Source organism: Epinephelus lanceolatus, chromosome 3, assembly GCF_041903045.1.
Source record: "Epinephelus lanceolatus isolate andai-2023 chromosome 3, ASM4190304v1, whole genome shotgun sequence".
Classification (NCBI taxonomy): domain Eukaryota; kingdom Metazoa; phylum Chordata; class Actinopteri; order Perciformes; family Serranidae; genus Epinephelus; species Epinephelus lanceolatus.
The window spans coordinates 10,757,158-10,780,886 of record NC_135736.1 but is presented as its reverse complement, the minus strand read 5'-3'; the positions used below and the strand labels follow the sequence as shown (position 1 = coordinate 10,780,886).

General features: G+C 39.7%; 2 protein-coding genes across 2 annotated transcripts; both read left to right on the top strand.

Moving 5' to 3' along the window:
* The first annotated feature begins 1,234 nt into the window (after positions 1-1,234).
* Positions 1,235-13,672, top strand: erp27 (endoplasmic reticulum protein 27). The gene is made up of 7 exons (XM_033625001.2): positions 1,235-1,417; positions 3,340-3,425; positions 9,034-9,171; positions 9,278-9,394; positions 10,238-10,363; positions 10,455-10,652; positions 13,579-13,672. Exons 1-7 carry the CDS (start codon positions 1,360-1,362, stop codon positions 13,618-13,620), a joined length of 765 nt encoding a protein of 254 aa, XP_033480892.1. The 5' UTR covers positions 1,235-1,359; the 3' UTR covers positions 13,621-13,672.
* An 8,293-nt stretch (positions 13,673-21,965) lies between these two features.
* bglapl (bone gamma-carboxyglutamate (gla) protein, like) lies at positions 21,966-23,729 on the top strand. The gene is made up of 4 exons (XM_033625026.2): positions 21,966-22,104; positions 22,221-22,691; positions 22,809-22,902; positions 23,099-23,729. The coding sequence occupies exons 1-4, from the start codon at positions 22,044-22,046 to the stop codon at positions 23,199-23,201; spliced, it is 729 nt and encodes a 242-aa protein (XP_033480917.2). The 5' UTR covers positions 21,966-22,043; the 3' UTR covers positions 23,202-23,729.

Sequence of the window (23,729 nt, the reverse complement as noted above, 5' to 3'; positions counted from 1 at the left end):
TCTGCATTTCAGAGGCTTTAAGTTTTTGTTTTAACATCACCACATAAAACAACATTTTTGTGGTGGTTTGTTGGAGCTGCTGCATGTTACTGGCTTTTTGTCTGTCTTTAAGTTATGTGAGAAAACGTGTTAAGTAATTTTTCTCCTTACCTCACAGATTTAGATTTTAAATCATTGTTTTTCTGTTATTATTTCTGTTTTTATGGTAAAATCATGGGTTTTGACACATGGTTTTTAAAAATAAATTTGCCAAATTGACAGAGTGTGTGCATTTACTCATAAAAAGTCCTGGGGAACAAAGTAACAGCTACTGTAATATCCCATTAGACACTTTCATTTGTGGGACTGTCATGATTTTACACTGCCATGTGACTTCAAGAAATTATGAACATCCAACATTTAACACGTAAGTTTGTCAGTTGACCCGATCAAATTTTGTTCTTTTAACATAGTTTGGTTTGTAGGAATGTAGGAAACACATACCTCTGACTTTAATAGAATTTTTTAGAAAATTATGTATCGATAAATTGGATTTATATCGCACTTTTCAATGCACTCAAAGCAATGCATTTTACAAGATTAAAAAAAAAATCAAGGTAAAACATGTTAAAAAAGATAGTTAAAAAAAAGAAAATCTGGATGATAACATATTGATTTTCACCTTGGTTTCTTGTTATAACACCTATGCATAAAAAATAGTTCGATTTCAGTGTGCTTCCGAAAACTATTCTCTTAACACCATACATTGAAGCAAAATTGACTTGCTTGGGTGTTTGTATGGCGATGAATTGATGTGTTGGAGGTTGTGTCCCTCCTGTGGTGAATGTACCAAAATGCAGCTCAGTTAATCTCTGGTCTGTCATGGGTCATACAGGCCTGTTCACTGGATTTCTGCAGTAACCAGGCTGCTGTATCTGAAGAGCCTCCCACCCTTAACAGATTTATGTAAGACACTGCAGCACATGACATTTTGACAGCAAAGTTGTTAAGAAGATGTTTCTAATGACACTGAGAAAAGGTGTTTGATGTTTCATGGAGGCAAAGGTCAGCTGGACTAATTGGATCATTTTTGTCCCTCTCAACCTCAGAATGCCACCACACCACCATTTCAGACACCCACCTGTCCCCTGTGGTACAGTGACACGTAGTCCACCCACTTATCAAGAACACCTGGCTAGTTCTCATGAAAGCCTCCAATCACATCCCAGAGAAGTTGAAGGAGCCACTGCTGACTGCCATGTGGCAACCGTCAGAGACAGAGCAGAGGCGACACGACTCTTCATACAGAGTCCGACAGCTACAAAGTCTTCTTTTTCTTGGTTTGTTTTCTTTACCTGCCTCCCTCGAGTCCTTTGCAACATGCTGATCACTCTGTTTTGCTCCCTCCTGGTGTCTTCTGTCGTTGGTACAGAGAAAGGTAAATTGATTTAAGTAGCTTGTGTCTACGGGGTTTTATTCTTGAGTTCTTCTCTTTGTTTTCAATGCGGAAAATCAAACAACATAGTTTGTGCATTAAAGTAACAAAACAAAAGCTATACAGTTTTTAGACTCTATTTGGTCAATCTGTCTTTCACCCCTTTCACCTACATTTTGTACTCACATTAATAATGCTTGGAGGATGACTCCTAATCATTTTAGTGAGCCCCTGTTTTTACCTGTGTTGGACATGAAACATGGCACAGAACATGGATTTATAATAGAACTGAATATAGCACTGGAGGTGGAGCACTGTTCATTCAATTGCTCAGTGGTGCACTAAGCCAAAAAAAAGTTCAACAGCTGTGTTTAAAATTACCTGGATGATTGATTGGCACTGCTTCCACACTGCGTGGCCCATCGAGCAGGCGCACTAGAGATTTTCTCACTTGCTACTTCTGGTTTAGCGCGCCACTAACTTGAATGGAGAAAAAAAAATAGTGTAACTCCTTTAGACTTTCCAAATGTTATCGGACCACATTGCTTAAATTGTGATAGTGAAAAAGTCATTTCATGGGGGCTGTGATGCTAAAAAAATGTATCCACTGATTAACAGATGTCTCTTTCACCATGCAAGTCTATGGGAAAAAGTATTTTTGGGCCCCATGGCGCCTCATTATGAATGTATTTACACAGTTTGGCCACTGCAAAAATTGGCTTCAAAGCCACTTCCTGGTTCAGATGTTCGTGGTCCTCAGAGGATGAATCATGACCACTTGACTTTGCCTCTAGTGCCACTGGCAGATCAAAGTTTTCACTCATCTAGTGAAATATCTCATTATTACTTGATGGATTGCCACAAAATTCAATCTAGATATTCATGGTACCCAGAGGATGAATCCTACTGTGTTGATCCCCTGATTTTTCTGTCATTGGCAAGTTCAAATTTGTGGTTTTGAGTAAAAGATCTCAACAATTATTGGATAGGTTGTCATGAAATTTGGTACAGACATTAATTCCCCTCAGGATGAATTATATTACCTTGGTAATAATCATGTCAATATTGTCATTTGTCCAATATAAGATAAGATAAACTTCGTTGTTCCAAACAGGAAATTTGTTTTGGACACATTTTTGCGACATAGCTGCATGCAAGATACAACCATCAAATACCAACAAGAAACACAGTAGACAACCATGTAGTACAGCAGGAATGCAGCTTTGAATAACATAGTTGTGCAATCAGGACTCCTGGATGAAATAAATAAATCAACTTTATCATAACAGGTAGGGGTAAAAGAATAAAAGCTCCTTAAGGTTGCACTAGCCCAGGAGATAATCATAAAAGTGCAATAAAACCTGTAGTATAAATAGAAACAAATAATACAAATAAAAAAAAAAAAAATACAGTAGTGCAAACTAAACTGTCACAAATAAAAACTGAAGTGCGAGTAAGAATGTATCAAAGTGTGCAACAGGTCAATAGTCACAATAGCAGCCCTGCTCTGCCAGGGAGACACCACAGGGCCAGCAGATGAAGAGAGTGGCATAACCAAAAGAACATCAGCATATGTAAGTTTATAATCAAATACCTGCAAAACTGAGTACTCTGTGTGTGTGTGTGTGTGTGTGTGTGTGTGTGTGTGTGTGTGTGTGTGTGTGTGTGTAGCAAATGTTAACATGCTAACTTACTGAAATAAGATGATGAACTTGGTAAACAGTGCACCTGCTAAACTTGCATGTTAGTGGTTTTCACTGTGAGGACGTTAGCATGCTGACGTTAGCATTCAGCCCACATCTGTATCTAAGTACAGCATCACAGAGCCGCTAGCGTGGCTGTAGACACTTAGTGTTGTTTAGACAAAGACGGGGCTGTAACTACACACTATGCTGATTTGTGCATCTCATGTCTTTCTTTCTCAGAAACTGCCCTTCCCAGACTGACTGACACTAAAGCTGCTGAGGCCTTCATCGACTCTGCTGATGTGGTGGTCATCGGATTCCTGGAGGTCAGACATGAAAATTGCACACTGAGTGAATAAACATGAGCTCAAATCAGCTTTCAGGCATCTTTTAAACAAGCCCACAGCAGCTGTTTTATGGTTTTGTTTATTATGCTAACATGCATGCGGCAAACCAGACATGATCAGACAAATTAGCTAAAAGTGAGACTGTGAGGGCCCCCAAAGTACAGCTTTTGTTTGCACGCTGGTGATGCTGCTGTCACGAATAGATTTGGAAGAAGACTATATTTCCTGTGGCCACACCTTTGGCAGTGCTGGTGCTTTGAGGGCAGAGAGTCGCTGGCTTTTCCAAAGGGGCGAGTCCTTTGGCTATACTCTGTGTGCCGTGGAAGATGGCGGGCCACTTGACAGGAAATACATACGTATCTGAAGACTTGTGGGATTGGCTTCAATGACCCTCTCGTAAACAAATGCAGGGAGAGGGTTCATGAGAGGAGAGTGGAAGACAGAGCACATGAGGATAGCTGGACCGTGATGCTGAAGGCAAAAAGAGACCAAAATATTGGTGCTGTGACTCACTGGGAATGAACACATATTACAGGCTGCAAAATGATAAAATGGATTGCCAGAGCTCATGCAATGCTGTCTCAGAAATAGACATGATTCACCTTCCTTTGAGTCAGCCTCCTCTCTCTTTTCTTGGTGTATTTCTTTGTTTCTCCATCTCTGGCTCTCTCTCTCTGCCCCTTCAGGGGAAAAAGAATTTTTGAAGAGGAAATAATAGCCAACAAATAATACATCACAACACTGCATTGACATATACACCTACGTAACATTTAAAGGGTAATGATAAATGTCCTGTAATTTAAAGATAAGATAGAGATTAATATGGCAGCTAAGCACTATTTACTATGTGAAGACATAGTGGAGTAATGGCATTTCATTTCATTTCATTTATTTGTTTATTTGTACAGGGAAAGTGCACATTAATGAACATTTCTGTAAATGTGCCAGTTTTAGCTGAGTAGCTAGTTTCCAACTGCAGTCCCCAGGCAAGGTGTTAAATGCCAGCTAAAAGAAAAAAACATTACAATCAACATTTTGTAATAACAGTAAAATATACAGCACAGCGCGTATAAAAGCACATGGATCAGAATAGAAGGCATAACACACACAGTAAAAGACAAGAAGTGGCACATAATCACAATGGAAAGCACATCAAGCATATTAAAAGACAGGAAAATAAGCTTCGGCCGGCAGGTAGGTTACATCAGGCAAACAGACAAACATAGTAGCAATGCAGCATATTGGCAGGACACCAGGAACAAACAATACAGAACAATACAAAACAAAACGCAATGCACATTTAAGCAACATGTAAGCAAGCGAAACAGACAAGCAGATAGGCAGTTAAGCAGGCAATATGGAGGCAGAGAGGCACGCAAGCAGGTAGACAGAATTATAGGATTAGTATGGAATACTGATTGTGATCGCAGGCCTGATTATCTTTTAACCATATTTTTAGAGTGTGTTTGAAGGCTTTGTGTGTTTCAATATTGCGAATGTGTGGTGGTAATGACTTCCAGAACTGGGCAGCTCACACTGAGAAGGCTGACTGGCTGAAGGAAGTTTTTCTCAGTGGTACGATGAGAGTAGTTGTTGAGGCCGATCTGGTCAGTCTGCTGCTCAATGTAAAAAAGTTGGCAAGTGGTGGTGGAGCCAAACCATGGAGAATTTTGAAAACTACATTTATGTTGTGAAATTTTACAGTGTTATCCCAGCTTAAAAGGACATGCTTGTCCAGGATACTGCAGTGATGATAACGGAAGGATTTCTTGTCCAGGACTTTTAGGGCTTGCTTATACACAGATTGAATTGGTTTTAATGTTGTTTTGCAGGTCTGGGTCCAGCTGGTGAGGCAGTATGTTAAGTGGGGCATTATCATTGCATTGAAGTATAATTTTGCGGTTTCCAAGTTTAAACAATTTCTGATGTATCTGAAGTTGGCCAGGTTGTGTTTGATTGTTTGCGTGACTTTCTTTACCTGTTTTTTGAATGTGAGGTTTGAGTCGAGAATAATTCTCAGATATTTGAATTCTGTCACCACTTGAAGCCTTTCACCTGCAACATACACATTTGGGTCAGGTGTATTAGATGTTTTCTTTGTGAAAAACATGCAAACAGTTTTTTTTAACATTAAGGTGAAGACAGGAATTGTGGAGCCATTTGGATACCTGCACCATAGTTGTTGAAAGTTTTTTTTGCCACCTCTTCTTTGTTTTTACCATGTACATAGATTACTGTATCGTCTGCATACATTTGAATTTCAGAACCGGTACAGACAGAAGGCAAATCATTAATATACAGACTAAATAGTAGAGGGCCCAGAATTGATCCCCACTTCATTTTTTAGATAAGGTGATTGTTTACCCTTAATTCTGACGGATTGTGTTCTGCCTTCCAGGTAGGATTTAAACCATTTTAAAGCATCGAGAGAAAAATTAAACCGAGACAGCTTAGCAATGAGCACATTGTGGCTAATGGTGTCAATGGTGGCATCCTGAGCAGAGAATGAAGTCACGCTCCCTCTGTATGTGTGTGTGTGCGTGCGTGTGTGTGTGTGCGTGCGTGCGTGCGTGCGTGTGTGTGTGTGTAGTAAGCCAAGCTTCTCTGTGATTTGTCGTGATAAGCTGGTCTAGCTGTGAACACATGTTTGTATCCCAGTGGCTAGGTAATTGCTTCCACTTTGCACTGAGCTCGTACAGTAGTTACCCACCCACCGTTAGCTCTGTCAGCATGGTTGCTCTTGTTTAGCATCGTTAGCTGCTAGCCTGCTCATCCACCGCCATGTTGAGAACCATGTACAGGCAACTCATACACTCTGAATTTAACATAGAGCCCCTTTAAATTTATAATTTTACATACTCCATACACATGTGTAAATAGTAATAATATATTTATTAGAGTAAGAATTGTATTAGATTAACATTAACATTAAACATTAATCATTAAATCATTACACCTTAATTTTCAAGTAAAGGTAGCAATACTGGAGTGTAAAGGGACTCCAAGTGCATTTCCTGCATTCAGAATGTTATTGAAGTAAAACTATGTGTCCCATATTACAATGACAAGCTCTCTTTGTATTTCTTCTCTGTCGCTTAAATCTGGTTTTTCATTTGGAGTAAAGTTACATCCTTTATTTAATCACTGGGGTTTTTTGTTTTTTTGTTTTTTTGTTTTTTTACATTATTTTATCTTTCCTGTTTTTTTGTACTATTTACTATTGACTTTTTATTTGTTAATTTCTAACCTTTTTTTAATGAGTTTTAGTCTTGTAAAATCTTATTCATTGTTTTTTTTTCTGGGTTGTTTAAGCACTTTGAAACTTTAGATTGGCCAATGTTATATTTTTTATATGTTATGTAATTGAGTTACAACTGATGCATGATAATGTAAGTAGTATACTAATGTTGTACCTGGCTGGACTTATACTACTTTTTAGGTACTTTTGATGTAAGGCAATATGTCCATTTAATAAGATCATCTTTTATTCTGTATCTAGAATCTTAATTTAAAAAAAATCACACATTTTAGAGTTGTCTGAGTAAAAAATGTGACATTTCCCTCTGAAATGTGAGTAGGAGTGTAAAAAAGTTCACAGAATAGATATACAGTCAGGTCCATAATTATTTGGACAATGATACAGTTGTCATCATTTTGGCTCTGTACACCACCACAGTGGGTTTTAAATGAAACAACGAATACCTGCTTAAAGTGCAGACTCTCAGCTTTCATTTAAGGCTTTTTTCAAAAATGTAGTATGAACCATGTAGTAATGACAACCATTTCTTCACACAGTCCCCCAACTTTAAGGGCTCATAAGTATTTGGACAAACTAACATAATCATCAATTAAACAGTCAGTTTTAATACTTGGTTGCAAATCCTTTACAGTCAATGACTGCCTCAAGTGTTGGACACATAGGCATCATCAGATGCTGGGTTTCTTCCCTGGTGATGCTCTGCCAGCCCTTTACTGCAGCCGTTTGCACTTCCTGCTTGTGTTTTGGGTGTTTTGCCCTCAGTTTTGGCTTCAGCAAGAGAAACGCATGCTCAGTTGGATTCAGGTCAGATGATATGACTTGGCCATTGCAGAACATTCCACTTCTTTGCCTTAAAAATGTCTTTGGTTGCTTTTGCAGTATGCTTCAGGTCAATGTCCAACTGCACTGTGAAGCATCGTCTAATGAGTTTTGAAGCATTTGGTTGAATCTGAGCAGATAATGTAGCCCCGAACAGCTTTCATCCTGCTGCTCTTGTCAGCAGTCACATCATCAATAAATACAAGAGAACCAGTTCCACTGGCAGCCATACATGGCCATGACATAACAGTACCTCCACCATGCTTCACTGATGAGGTGGTGTGCTTTGGATCATGAGCAGTTCCTTCCCTTCTCCCTTCTCTTGTCTTCCCATCATTCTGGTAGTTGATCTTTGTTTTATCTGTCCATAGTATGCTGTTCCACAACTGTACAGGCTTTTTAGATGGTTTTTGACAAACTCTAATCTGGCCTTCCATTTTTAAGGCTAACCAATGGTTTGCATCTTGTGATAAACCCTCTGTATTTATTCTAGTGAAGTCTTGTCTTGCTGACAAGAGCAGCAGGATGAAAGCTGAAGTGTTTGGGGCTACATTATCTGCTCAGATTCAACTAAATGCTTCAAAACTCATTGGACGATGCTTCACAGTGCAGTTGGACAATGACCTAAAGCATATTGCAAAAGCAACCAAAGACATTTTTAAAGCAAAGAAGTGGAATGTTGTGCAATGGCCAAGTCATATCATCTGACCTGAATCCAACTGAGCATGCGTTTCTCTTGCTGAAGCCAAAACTGAGGGCAAAACACCCAAAACACAAGCAGGAAGTGCAGACGGCTACAGTAAAGGGCTGGCAGAGCATCACCAGGGAAGAAACCCAGCATCTGATGATGCCTATGTGTCCAACACTTGAGGCAGTCATTGACTGTAAAGGATTTGCAACCAAGTATTAAAACTGACTGTTTAATTGATGATTATGTTAGTTTGTCCAAATACTTATGAGCCCTTAAAGTTGGGGGACTGTGTGAAGAAATGGTTGTCATTACTACACGGTTCATACTACATTTTTGAAAAAAGCCTTAAATGAAAGCTGAGAGTCTGCACTTTAAGCAGGTATTCATTGTTTCATTTAAAACCCATTGTGGTGGTATACAGAGCCAAAATGATGACAACTGTATCATTGTCCAAATAATTATGGACCTGACTGTACTTCAATTGTGCATATCAGCAAGTCTGCCCTCGTCAGGGAGATTCAAAGTGCAGGCTTTGGTTTGGATTTGGATGTTTTCTGTCACTCTCAACCCATGGATTAAGGCATATGTTTCCCTCTTTAAAAGTTTCAGTTTTGCCAGTGTTGCCAAAGAAGGCTCTTCAGGATTTACAATTTAAGTATATACATACACAAATGTTAAGGAAAAAGACAAGAAATGGTTTCACAATCATTACATAGTGAGCAACAATGAAAGTGTGGGCAAAAAATCTTTGAAATATGAATGTATATGATGAGATGAGATGTAACTCTCTCTCTCTCTCTTTCCCTCCTGTGTCTCAGGGAGAGGAGAGTCACGGCTATAAGGAACTCATTGCAGCTGCAAAGCGAGTTGACTCAGTCCCTGTAGCCATCTGCACTGAGAAAGAGGTGTGGGCGGACTACGGCCTCTCCTCAGACACCATCACCCTTTTCAGAAAGGTATATTCTGCTCCATTTGTCTATGTAAGAATTTTTTAAGAATAATTGTGATATGCACTGCCAGTTGTATGACAATGATGATGATGTTGTCTGTCATTTAATTTAGGCAGATAACCACCAGGAGAACCTTGTTGTCGCAGAGGCAAAGAAGTTAGAAGCAGATGGTCTTGTGAACTTCATCACCATCAACGAGGTCCGATATATCACAGAATACAACCAAGTGGTAGGTCCAACTCATGTCCTCATCACTGTCATATGGTAAATATTTTTCTGGAGCCAAAGGCCTGCCTCAGTCTGTCAGACTGTTATTTCCTGTCATCTATCTCCTAAAGCTTTTCTGCTTTCATCTTAAAAATACATTTTTATTGAAGACAAGTACAAAATTGAAAGAGTTGAAACACTTTCTGACATCCCCAACTCACCCTGAACTCCATCATCACTTTCCCACCACAGTGGTGGAAAAAGTACTTAGATGTAGAAAGTGGAAATAACAATAACTGATTATTTTTAGGAAGCTAAATTGATTTGCCAACTGATTTTTTTTAGGTAGACTTTTTTTCTGTTTGGCTGCTGGCTTCGTCCACAGTAGTAAATGGACTGCACTTGCGTAGCACTTTTCTAGTCTTCCAACCACTCAGGGCGCTTTTACACTACATGACACACTCACCATTCACACACACACAGTCACACACTGGTGGCTGAGGCTACCTTACAAGGTGCCACCTACTGCTCAGTAACCATTCACACGCTCTCACACACCGATGGAACAGCCATCGGGAGCTATTTGGGGTTCAGTATTTGGCCCAAAGAAACTTCGACATGTGGACTTGAGGAGCCTGGGGGTCGAACTGGAGATCTTCGGATTAATGTATGACCCACTCTACCTCTGAGCCATAGCAGCTTAGCTTCTGTTACAGTACTCCTGCCTGCTTCTCCAAACTGGGAGTGTGCTGACCGCCAACTACTGTAGATGATACATTGACTATGGATAAATACCTTATACAACCCGGTTTAAAATCTCTTTAACCCCTTATTCTCTGCATCTCTGCTTTTTTTTTCTCCTCAGACAGCAGTGGGCTTGTTCAATTCAGAGGTGAAGACCCACCTCCTGCTCTTTGCCAACAGGGGGAGTAAAGAATATACTGAGTTGAAGGAGAAACTGGGAGCTCTGGCCCCCGAGTTCACAGGCAAGGTGAGAATATTCTTTCTTCACGTACAAAATTCTGTGGTTACTTGATCTAATATTTAATGAGCTAAATGAAGTCATAAAAACTGTGTTCCAGTTCTTGTTTGTGCTGGTTAACGGAGCAGTGAAGTCCAACTTCCGATCGCTGGGCTACTTCGGCCTCAAGTCTAAGGACCTCCCTCGAGTTGGTATTTATGATGGTAACTCTGACATGAAGTGGCTGCTGCCTGAGGGAGAGATCTCTACTGAGCGAGTACAAGAGTTCTGCCAGTCCTTCCTGCGGGGGGAACTGAAGGTGAGTGGCCGTTATGGCTTACCTACAATCAGTCACTGCTGATGGTTAGATGTATTATTACCTGGTAGCTGCAAAAACTGGTTAAGATTTAGATGTTGGTCATTGTACTCAGCAGATCTTTTTTCTTGTGACGTGTAAACTGACTCCAGAACAATATAAAATTAAAAAGAGCGGCGGACTTTAGTGCTTTAAAATAAGAAGTACAATGAACAAAACAGAAGCGCTCATTCACTCATCAAGTGACAGAAAGAAAAGTGGCAGTGAGTTGGGAGCACACCACTAATGTACAACAAGAATGAAAGCACTTCTTGCTGTCACTGTAAAGTATGTGCGCCACACAAAAGACAGGAAACCTCACTCTGTGCGCTAACCTCACTCTGTGCGCTAATTTGCTGTCTTACACCACAGAGCACTCCAGCTGGGTGTGACGCAGAGTCTGAGGCTCTGCTACAAGACAGAAGGACCAGAATTAAAGCCAGCAACAACAAACTGCGGCACTAAAAAGATTTAAATCATATGATATCAATCAAATTAGGTGGCCAATCGATGACATTTAAATTGGAACTAAAACAAACTTCAGTGATATAAATCAGATTGTAATGCACCATGCGCTGCAAAGCAGGTGTCATTTACAAGAAAGGAATTAACAGACAGATTTAAAGGTGAACTACACTAATTTTTTAAATTCATACGTTATTGCTATGGCCTAAGACACAGCAAACATATTAGTAAACATGAGCAACTCTTTCCCAAATCCAAAAACTAGAGTGCTAAAACTCAAATCTTCGATGTCATCACTGAGATCATCCAGACCTGTTTCAGACCTGAAAACACAATGAAAGAATAATGCTCATTTAGGTATTAAAAGAAAACAAACATTCTGTGGGTCCACAAAATCAGTCTCCCATTCACTGGCTGCATCTGAAAGTCCATGCTAACATGCTAATTAGCATGCTAAAAAACTATGTGAGATATTTTAATATGTCTGAAACCTTTGTATATGAATAGTACATGAGTTGCATACTATTTCTGGTGACATATTACAGTATGCAAACACTAGATACTGCACTGGCAAAAATATCCCACAATGCAATGCAGTAGTGAAGACAATGTTCATAACAGTGGACAGCTACCAAGTCTGCTGACTGATGTGCAGTTTAGGAAACACCATATTAAGTAGTGTGGTAGGGATACTATTGCAGATGGGATATCATAGAGTGCTGCAATGATGATGTATACTTGTTGGCTGATGCAGAAGTTAGTGTCGTGTTCAGTAAGACAATTGTCAGGAATTAACACCATTTATGATTTTTGAAGTCTAAATGCAATTGCCAGTAGTGAAAAGCAATGTTGGGCTGTAAATGATCTACACCACTACAATAAGAGCGTAGGCTTAAAGACTTATTCAGCATGATGACGTTCTGTCGTCTCATGCAGCCACCAGTTAGCAACCGCTTTTTAAGACACAGAAAAGCTTCAAAATAAGGTATTTACAAATACATTTTATGTCGTACAGTCCATCTGATGCTTGTTTTGTTTCTGTTTTTCATTGTTTCATCACTACAAATCCAACTGTAGCCAGTATTTCACTATCACTACCCTCAATCATATTTCAAGAAGCCACAAATTATATTCAGCCACAAAATAACACTGAAAAGCTGGAAATCAGAATGGAAGTACAGAGAGCTGTTGCATAGACATGATACAACATCTCATCTAGTTGCATTTTGCATTTTTACGATGTTGCAGAAGAGAGCATTGCAAGTAGTTGCCTGTTTCAACTCGTCTTGATGTGAATCTTTGGTCTGAACTGGGCTTTATGCCTGTCCTACTACTACTACTACATATGGGGACAACATGGTTTGGGCTTAGTGTTAGCTATGCTAGTGGTGTAGCTCCAGGGATGTCGGTCGGTCACTCCACCACTTTAATCCAGACTGAAATACCGCAAAAACTATTTGGGTGGCATGCCATGAAATTGGTACACACATAGACATTATACCTGCTACACACCAACTTGTTCGCATGCTAATGTTAACATATAGCTAATTTAAGCATTTTCTGGCAACAAAGATGCCCATGACATAACATTACACAACGAGTTCGCCTGTGAACCATATTACCTAACAGCTGAAGTCACGTTACTTCTACAGACGTGAATAAAAGCCAAAAGGTTCATCATACTTGCAGACTACACGCTGAGGTTGCAAGCATTACCATGGTTATGCGTCTTCAGCTGGCAAGGAGGCTCTCAGGAAGTGGTGTGGTAATTACAGCTCAGTGCATCCCAAAGGATATATACTACTGTATGCAAAAAGTATGTAGAAAAGTATGTCGAACTCTGGTTTCTGGCTTTGAGAGAGAGGAAGCAATGTCTACATATATTGATTGAACTTTCCTGGGAAAGTGGAAATAGCATACTGGAGTTTTTTATTTAGGTGATGTTCCCCTTTAAACTTTCTATAGGTTTATTGCTTAGGAAGAAATGGTGCTGCTGACTGCTGCTTTCTATTTTTTTTATAATGCCTGGACCTTTACCTACATGGATAGTCAATTTTATTCATATATCCCCAAATCATAAATTGGCCTCAAGGGGCTTTACTGTCTGTAGAGCCTCTATCTTTAGAAGCCTGTATTTTTTCTTTTCTCTCTCTTGTTAAATCTTTAAATTGTTATATTCTTCTGAACAGAATAACTTAAAATTCTTGGCAGCCAAGCCAAAATAGATTAAAAAGCGTCTCATAATGCACAGCAGTATTGACATTAATGGAGGCATTTCTTTGAGCTTTCCTCTGAGGGGAATTCAGTCCAACAGTAGACTTATTATGTCTGTCTGTGAAACGCTACATAAATACACTCGGGGTAATCTCGTGTCACACATCGCCTCCCTGCTGTATTTCACTTATCATGCTATTATGTTTTTCAGGAGGTGAAACAGGCAGGAGCAGAGGCCAAAACAGAGCTGTAGGACTCAAATGTAAATGAATGAATATGTATTCAATAAAAGACTAAACAGAAAAGGAGCGTCTGATGTGAATTCTTTCTTCCATAAAAACAGTATGACTGTGTTGGACTGTCAAGCCCTGCAATTTCGTCCCTCCAACACAAAGGAAACTATGCAAAATGAACATTTGCATCTGTGCATGTGTGTATCATGTGTCCTCATTCATTTCCCTGTGTGTGTTATGTTTTGTGCCTTACACGAGTGCGAGCCCGTCTGCGGTCTGGTTAGCGGACCACAGGTCGCTGGCCACAAGTCGCAGAGATCTGGCAGTATGTCAGTCTGTTGTTATTGTCAGGACCACAACACATCGACCTCAAAGAGACTGACAGAGAGCAGACTACCAAGGCACAAAGGCAGTAAAGTTTCTCATATGATTCATCCTGGACTGAAAGTGTGTGAATAAGGTGAAAAACATCATCTGTCATGATAAACTAACATAAAAGTGAAGAATGTGAGTGTCAGGGAATCAGACAGCAGTCTCACACAGCTAAAGGGAGCAGGGCATCAAACTCAAAAAGAAGTTAGAGGGATTTGACTCTAAGACATATCGGGCTCTAAATGTGGATAAAAGAGAGAGTATTTAGCAGTAAAAGCTCTATAAAGGAATAACAGATGGGCTGCAGACATCAAGAGTGAAAATGTTTGGGCTTGTCCCAGAAATATTCTCTCAAGCAAGAAGGGAATTTCAAGGCCCAGACTGGGATCAGTGTAATTAGTGGTGTTGCACTGCCAAGCGGATGCATCCGCCGGAATTGGGAAAGCCTGGCAGGTGGACGTTTCTCAGAGACCAGATGGAAATATACAGCGTGTGTCGCCTGCCATCTGAGTTTGTTTACGGCTGCGATCGAGACAGTGCACAGATGAGACAGTGTTACATAAAGCACTGATGGAGGTCTCTGGGTGGAAGTGAGGTGACTTTATACCATCAACAGGCAAACTGTAAGATAATGTTTCTTCATTGAATAGTTAGTCCCATAATGATTGATTTTAAATAATATTATTAGCTCATACCAGAGACAATATTGATGTTTACATGATTTTCAGGATGTTCTAATAATGTTTACATGTCAACATGATGTTTACATGATGTTTACTTAATATTTACCCATTTACATAATGTTTACATGTCAACATGATGTTTACATGATGTTTACTTAACATTTATACATTTACATAATGTTTACATAACATTTGTTTGATGTTTATATGTTTACATGATGTTCTGATAAAGTTTACCTGTTGATATGATGTTTATATTATGCTTACTTAATGTTTACCTGTTTACATGATGTTTAATGACGTTTACTTGATGTTTACATGTTTACATGATGTTTACATTATGCTTACTTAATGTTTACATGTTGTTTACACAAAGTTTATGTGATGTTTCCATGTTGTTTACATAGTATTTACCTAATGTTTACATGTTTACATGATGTTTATATAGCATTTACTTGATGTTTACATGTTTACATGAAGTTTACTTGATCTTTATATAATGTTTACATGATAACAGGATAGGTACATGATATGTACTTGATGTTTACATGATGTTTTCATATTTGCAGGATGTTTACAGTAAACTTACTTAATGTTTACATGTTTACATGATGTTTACATGATATTTACTTGATGTTTACATGATGTTTACATTACACCTACTTAATGTTTACATGAAGTTTACTTGATGTTTCCATAATGTTTACATGTTTGCATGGTGTTTACATGATGTTTACTTGATGTTTCAATGGTTATCTTAATGAATAAGTATGGTTTCTTCTGATCTCAAATCCTGTTTGATTCCAACTGCTCTAAAAATTACAAAAAAACAACTACTTTATTTTCAACTTAGTAAACATTAATTGATAAAAGTTTGTAATCAGAAATAAGCCATTTATTATATTTCTTTTTCCATGTCCAAGTTAGTACTCATAGATAAAACACTTCCAGAAAGAGTGATGAAAAGTGATGATACAAACATTAAAGCTGACACTATGTTTATTAAAAGTACTTTTGTCATATTTGCTGAAACTGTCACTTTATCCACCTAGCAGTATATGAGACATGTAATCTGTAAAAATGTTTTATTCCTCCTCCTCCTCCTCCTCCTCCTCCTCAAAATGCTTCAAAAAGCATTTGCAAGAATGCACTGCACCTGAAGAAGAACAACCAATCAGAGCCGAGGAGTCTCTGACACAGCTGTCAGTCATGTCAATCACTGTTTGTGAACTGTGGTCAAACTGTCAAACTAGGTAGCGCTGATCAAACATGAATCAAGATTCTGTTACTGCATTGCCTCATATGTTTTCAGAAACATACACTGTAGTTCAGTGTACTGTTTAGCTGTAAAAAGTTTGTCAACCACCTGTCATGCTGAAAACATTCCAGTCAATATGTTGTTCCAACGGTTGGAAAAAACATTGTCATTTTCCCACTGATTGACATGATCGACAGCAGAATTAGTGATTGGTTGTTTTCTGTCAGCTGCAGTAGATTATAGCAAATGCCATTAGAAGCACTACGAGGAGGAGGAACATGTTTTTTTTCCACTGATTATCTGTCTCATGTACCACTGTGTAAAATGCTCTCATTTGTTAACAACGATAATAATAAATAATAATAAAGTAACATTTTGAATGCAGGATTTTTAATCGTAGTGGAGTATTTTCACAGTATGAGACTGCTATTTGTACCACTTGCTAATGTAAGTAAGGATCTAAAAACAAGCCTTCTTTTATCGTATATATGAAGTAATTCTACTCCTTCGTCTCCTACTCATTCAATACACAAAATCTCCAAAACACAGTAAATCCAGCAGATTTCGGTCCTGTTGCTCTAAACTGAGCAATAACTTGGCTCTTGCAGTCCCAAAGACACCTCGTTAAGTATTACCAAATGCAAAAATATAAAGGCCACATTTAGGTCTAGTGTCCCTCAACACGTCTGTACTCTTCTGTACGTCCAAACATGAGGAACCATGGATACTGCATTAAATATCTCTGTCTTTAATTGAATTTAAATGTTCTTTTATTCACATACCAATATTCAAAATCACACCCAGTTATATTTCAGCATGTTTCCCTGAAGTCCTTGGCACCTTGCTGTGGTTGCACATGCACTTACCTACGCCAGACAATGTTCTCTCTCAGTTATGGGCATCCACATGCATAGTGAGGTAATGGAAAAGACTAAAAGCACTCCTGTAACTGGTCATTTAAAGGCTGTTTGTTAAAACGATATGATGCGTGTATCATGCAAGTGGAACAAAGCTGGCAGGGACAAAAAAAGGAAATTTACAATGAAGATATGACATAACATTTTAAATTGCTCTTGTTACCCAGACCACAGACTGTGCTGTGTCGTACACTTTAGAACACTGATATTTCAGTCACGGACCCCCATGTATGTCTCTTGTAATAATTTAATATAGCCTTTTTTTTTTTTTTTTACACCTCCATCATTTTAGTAATGTGAAAGAACAGCACAAGAGGAGTGCACTACAAAGTTATTTGCCATGTATTAAAAATGTCAGGTTAACAAAGGCAAATCATGAGAAAAGGGCTCATTTGAAGTGCTTTCCAGGGCGCACACACACATACACACACACACACACACTCAAGACAACAGGGAATTTGAAGTGAAGTGTTTCATTCTTTTTGCATACATAGGCTAAATAAAAGAGATTCTGATCATTTTAAATATACATTTTGTAAGATTAAAACATAAACTATGAAATATTTTAGATTTAAAAACTTTTCAAACAAACAAACAAACAAAAAGATATTATATCATGATGATAATTTAAATTAATGAATCTAAAAGCTTTTCACAGACCCGGAAGAGTGCCCTGGACCCCACTATGAGAATCACTGCTTTCAAAGACAAACCTGCTGTTAACACTCATCTTTCCTTTAGATATCTTGGTGAGCTATATCAGTTATGTGTCATAAGTTGTTGCAGACATTTAGTCACAGACACCATATATTACACAGATTTGGTGCTAAATTAAAGCTTTTTCGGACCACTCAAGCATGCTCAAAAATCCTTCCAAAGGAACCAAGAACTTGAGAACACCAGAGAAAATTCTATGCTTTGATTTGTTATCAAAAACCTTTGACATTTAGAGTTCTGTAAGAATTTTTAAGCGATTGAATGGCAAGCACTTCTGTTCTGGAAAATGCTGGGAAACCCCCTTATTGGCAATATCCCTAGGGAAGCCATCCAATTGAACGTCCGAGGTCTCTAGTTTGTGGTTGTAAAGTTTCATGAGACTGTGATTATCCTAGAGGTCACAGTAAATCATTTTATACAGTAGAGTTTCAAAACAAGTGTCTGACTTCACTGTATCTACTAGAAGAAGAAGAAGAAGAAGAAGAAGAAGATATACTTTATCAATCAAATCAAATATTTTTCACTCTGTTGTTTCACATACAGGCCTGCAAATACACACACATGCACAAACAGGACCTATATATACATTACATGGAGAGATGTCAGAGTGAGGGAGCTGCCCATGGACAGTCACCCCGAGCAGTTGGGGTTTTGGTGCCTTGCTCAAGGGCACCTCGACAGTGCCCAGGAGGTTTAATGGCACCTCTCCAGCTACCAGTCCGTGCTCTATACTTGGTCCGGACGGGGACTTGAAGCAGTGACCCTCAGGCGATCAACCTGAGTCCCTTGTCGAGTCTCAGCTTTCCAGTCACTCAATTGATGCAATTCCAAAACTGTTTGCAGAATTATTCAGCTGGTAAAAATAACATATCTGTACTGCATGCAAAAATCTGCTTGGTTTTTGCCCCATTCTGCATGAGATTAGCATAGAGTAGGTATGTCTTTAAGGGGGAGCCTCATGGGTTCCCATAGAAGTAATTGTCATTTAGATATTTTGAGGTGAGAGGTCAAGGCACCCCTGTGAAAGTAGCCATGTCAGTTTTGCCCTTGCCAAAATTTAGCCTAACTTTGGGACATTATTTGTCGACAAGCTGTTATGCTAGCTTGTCGATAAGGGGATTTCCTTGAATTGCTAGCCTTTGAAAGACAATGATATCGGCTGAGATTGCCAGCGATCCAGCGGGTCTCTTAGGTTTAATGTGGGAGTACGGTTATTAATGGTGGGATTTTTTTTGTTGTTGTTGTTTAAAAGCTTGAATACATACTTGTTGGAGCCCTGGTCTGTTAGATGTGAGCTTCAGGGTAATGTCAAGATGTGTTAGTTTAAGGTAAATTAAATTCCCAAATGGAATTATTTTGATGTAATAATTCCAGTGCGTATGTTCTTAAAGGACTGGAAGGAAGGGAAGAGATATGGAATAAATACATAAGAAATACATCCATTTTTCTTTTGAGTCTGAGTATTTGTAATTTTCTTGATCTTGATCTCGATAAACCATAAAACAGGATAAAAGACAATAACAAATGAGATAGATTAGAGGCAATAAAACATTTTAAAATATTCATACAATAAAATACATCATTAAAGTAAGGGCCATTAAACATTCTAATCACAAGTCAGGCTAAACAGGTTTAAAATTTATTATTTCAAAACAGTTTAAGGCTCTCTCATGACCCCTGGCAGGCTGTCTCAATGGCTTGGGACATAAAAATGAAAAGTTGCCCAAACAAATGTTTTTGTCCTGCTGGACATTGGAACAACCAAAAGACTAGTGGAGCCAAAAAGATGGCCTCTGGGGAAGTAAAAACAAGTAAAAGAAATTTAAAATGAATACAGAAACTGACACATGACCAAGGTAATGACTTTAAAACAGGTGTAATGTGGTCTCCTTTGGGTCCTTAAAATACAATATATGCAATACAACAAAAAAGGGATACAAAACCACAAAAAGGTGCATTACAACCACAAAGAGATGCAAATGACACAAAACAGGGCCAAACAACTACAAAGTGTGTGTGTGTGTGTGTGTGTGTGTGTGTGTGTGTGTGTGTGTGTGTGTGTCTAAGGACTCATCGTCTGATTAACCTGCCCCTGGCCTGTGGTGATTGGCTGTGAGATAAACCATACCATTAGTTATCTCTTCTAGATCTGGATCCAAAAAGGATCAAATGCAGGTATGATTTGACTGGAGAAGTTTCAGTAGTACTTGGTACTGGGTTATTTCAGTCAATATCTAAGGGAACTGAGCCATTTTTTTAGATTTAATACATATAATTCCTAGGGTCTAAAGCCCAGTTCAGACCAAAGATTCGCGACGAGACGAGTTGAGACAGGCAACTACTTGCAATGTGCCTTTCTACAACATTCTAAAAACCTGCCAGTTCACACCAATACAACTAAACAGTATATCATCATAAGTTCCTACAGTAAGCAGCAGCATCAACCCACTGTCCAACACCAGCACACCCTTAGGACGGACACAAAGGGCTTGGTGGGCATGGAGCACCTGCTGCAGCTAGCAAAGCAGCTAGCAGCTGTTAAGTTTAGTTAAGTTATGGAGTGCCAATACACAGGCCTACTCGCTAATCAACATAGTAGTATATCTGACCTGTGAGGATAACACATCATCTAATATAGAACATAAGATGTTTTTTACTGATATAAGTTGACTGCCAAGATCATACACAGTATATTTATCACATGTGCACCTGTGCTTGTAAGTGATTCCGTTTCTGCCAGACAAACCGGAAATGTGTAAACCCAGAACAACAGTAAATATAAACGGGAGCATTACTCACTGTCTAGATGAAATGATTTCAGAGCCAAGATGCAAAAAAAACAGAAAAAAGCAGAAATGCACCAGACATGCTGTGGCAATTGTTTTCTTCAAATGTGCCTCCCCCACGCACCGAAATGCATCCACAAAAATGGACACTGGACTAGACATTGAAATTACATGGCATGCAGTCCAAGACAAATCCCTGACACCAGGAATAACGCTAGACTGTATGAAACACGAAGGACACCAAGGTCACCCTGCAGCAGCACTGAAGTTCTCACTGTATGATAGATGGAGCTGTTTGGGGGCCCTCTGAGATATATATACGTGAAGTGATATGTGTGCATAAACTTTTGGTTATCTAGGCAGTGTTTAACTTGCAATATGGTCTAGGATCGAGCAGCAAACTCCAAATACCATTTCTTTTTTATCATAAACCACAGCTGAAGCCACGCTTAAACTGTATCACACAAACAGAAAGCTGCATCCAAACCCGCATGCATAACGCTGTGCATCCAAAGCATGAGGGGCTGCTTATATTTAGCTGTATATCTGCTGAAATACATCAAGTCAGGCCGTGCATCGGGCCGATGCTGGTTGGCATTGGTAAGCCGTGACCGTGCCTGGATCTGGCGGGAGCTGGAGCGAGATGCATCTGTAAATAGTGACTGACTGTGGTTCTGGTGGGACTCTGCAACACTCTAATTAAGCTCTGTCGCGTAACGAGGCTCACTGCTGTTCCGTGTCACTCGATTAGTAGCTTGTGGTTGGCTCAGGCTATAGTTTGGGGTTTGTGGGGGTGGGAGATCACATATGGGGCAAGGAGTGTAGCAACATAACAGCAATGGGAGAACTGGTAAACTTGATGTTAAAGAGGCAACTCTGCAACGGGTCTTGCATTAAAATGCAATCACATCTGAGGGGTATTTTATAGAGATCAGTAACACCACTGGTTTAGACTTTCTGGGTTTTGTAGTAGTATTTTTATACTCAAATGATGAGGGGTGAGAGGGAACTTGAAGGGGATTTACAGGATTCGTAAACACAACGGGTATAAAAATGATTTGGTTTGACCTCAGAAAATGATTGACAGGGAAATGATGGCATTTTTGTTGGGGAAAATATAAGAAAACTACTCTTCACTTTACCCAAAAGCCAGAGAAAGAAACTATTTCAAGATGTCAGTTCATTATTTAAATTTGCCATTTATCTATGGAAAACAGGAGTTCTTCAGAAATAAAGGTTATCATATTTATGAGTGATGATATTTGTGCATGTGCATCATGGAAAAGGGGAATACCCTTTAGTTAATCCCTCTTTCCTCATGTAAATCTGTTTGTCTTGGACTGGCTTTAATGTCAAGTGGAGGCCATATGCATACATATAGGTTTACATGCACTGTGCGTACAGTTGAATACCAGGAATGTTTGTGGCCATGTAAGTGTGTGTGCGGGAGAGTGAGTTTTTGGACTATGTGTGCCGGGGCCGCGTGGGTGTTTTCGGGGAGCTGTCATGACAAGTGGAAGCGGAAACGGTGACATTTGACTCCCCAACCAATCAGAGGGTTATCACTGGTCTGACATAGGAGGTGGACTTCAGTATATATTGACCTCGACTTGGGGGAAAGAAGCAGAACAAGCCATCGAAGGAAAGCTAAGAAAAGCGAGCAACCAAGAAAGCAACTCGTCTGCAGCGAGACCCTAACTACAAGGCACCATGAAGACTCTCACTCTCCTCGCCATCTGCGCTCTTCTGTCAGTGTGCTGGTCCATGGGAGGTAAGGACAAAGTCCTCTCATCATTGCTGTGATTTCTGATATTGACCTCTATATTTCCACCAATGCAGGCACTGACTGACTGTGTATAGTAAAGTGTTATTTTCTGTGATCCTCAGCTGTTGAACCAGAGGTTGTTGTGGACCCTGCTGCCGACACAGCTGCTGATGCTGCACCTGCTGACCCTGCCGCTGCTGACCCTGCCGCCCCTGCCGCCCCTGATTCATCCTCCTCATCCTCCTCATCCTCTTCTTCCTCCTCTTCCGAGTCCTCCGAGTCCGACTCCAACTCTTCCTCAGACTCAGCATCCGATTCTAACTCCAGCTCCGACTCCTCCTCCTCATCCTCCTCATCCTCCTCCTCTGAGTCCTCCGAGTCTTCCTCCTCCTCCTCGTCTTCTTCCTCCTCCTCCTCCTCCTCCTCCTCCTCCTCCTCCTCCTCCTCTTCCTCTGAATCTTCTGAATCCTCTGAATCTAATTCCTCCTCCTCCTCCTCCTCCTCCTCCTCTTCATCCTCTGAGTCCAAGTCCTCTGAGTCCGACTCCCCTGCCTCCGATTCTTCCTCTTCCTCTTCATCAGAGTCAGCTGAGGGTAAGCAACATTTTTGTCTCCAGAAAGAGTTTTTGCATGGTTTCAAAATTACTTAAAGTGTGACTGTAAAACAAGAAAATCCAAGAAAGTCTGAGTTTATGTTGTTTGTCTCCTCAGCTGCTCCAGTCATGAAGAGAGACTTGGCTGCTGTCCTCCTGAGGAGAAGGAGAGCTGCACCTGCAGGAGACCTCACCCCTCTGCAGCTGGAGAGGTACATCATTTATTCAAATTAGATGAAGCAGACAATACATGCTGCACAGCTATAGTATGACTTGAGATTTGCTGCAATTCAGTCAGTTGTACAAATTAATATTAACATAAATTCCTACCCATTGTTCCTACCTAGAGTCAAAAAACATTTTACATTTACAACCTTTCTAACCTCTTTTCTCTCCTCTACCATCCAGCCTGAGAGAGGTGTGTGAGCTGAACATCGCCTGTGACGAGATGGCTGAAACTGCAGGCATCGTCGCCGCATACGTCGCCTACTATGGACCCGTCCCTTTCTAAGATAAAGACTCCTCTGTCATCCACATAAGAACAGTTTTCTCTTTCATTTTGTTTTAGAATGGTGCAACAACTCCCCTGAATCCAGAAAAGGAGGCGACGATCAAAAAGTCTGGCCGAAGTTATTAAGGCACAAATCCTTGCACAAGTGACCAGCTTTAGTGGTCCTGTATGAAATGGCCTCTTCCAGGCTTTCAGAGAGAGGCACATGGAAACACAAGCCTGTGAAGTATGCAGTAGCCCACACTAGATTAAATTATTCTTCACGTCTATAGTATAATGCAATGAATGGTGCTACGAGTGCAGATGTATTGTTTGTTAATGTATTGATGTTTTCACTGTATGTCGTACTTTAGTCTTACTTTAACTAGAAGTGGTAGTTCTAGTGAGTAGTGGATGTAGTAATGAGGTACTGTAGTTTTAGTAGTGGTAGTGTACAGTGTGTGTGAAATGCACATCAGTTATCTGTAATGACTGTAACCACAAATTGCCTCTGGGTTTGAAAGTAATAAATTATTTTGTTTTGTCGAA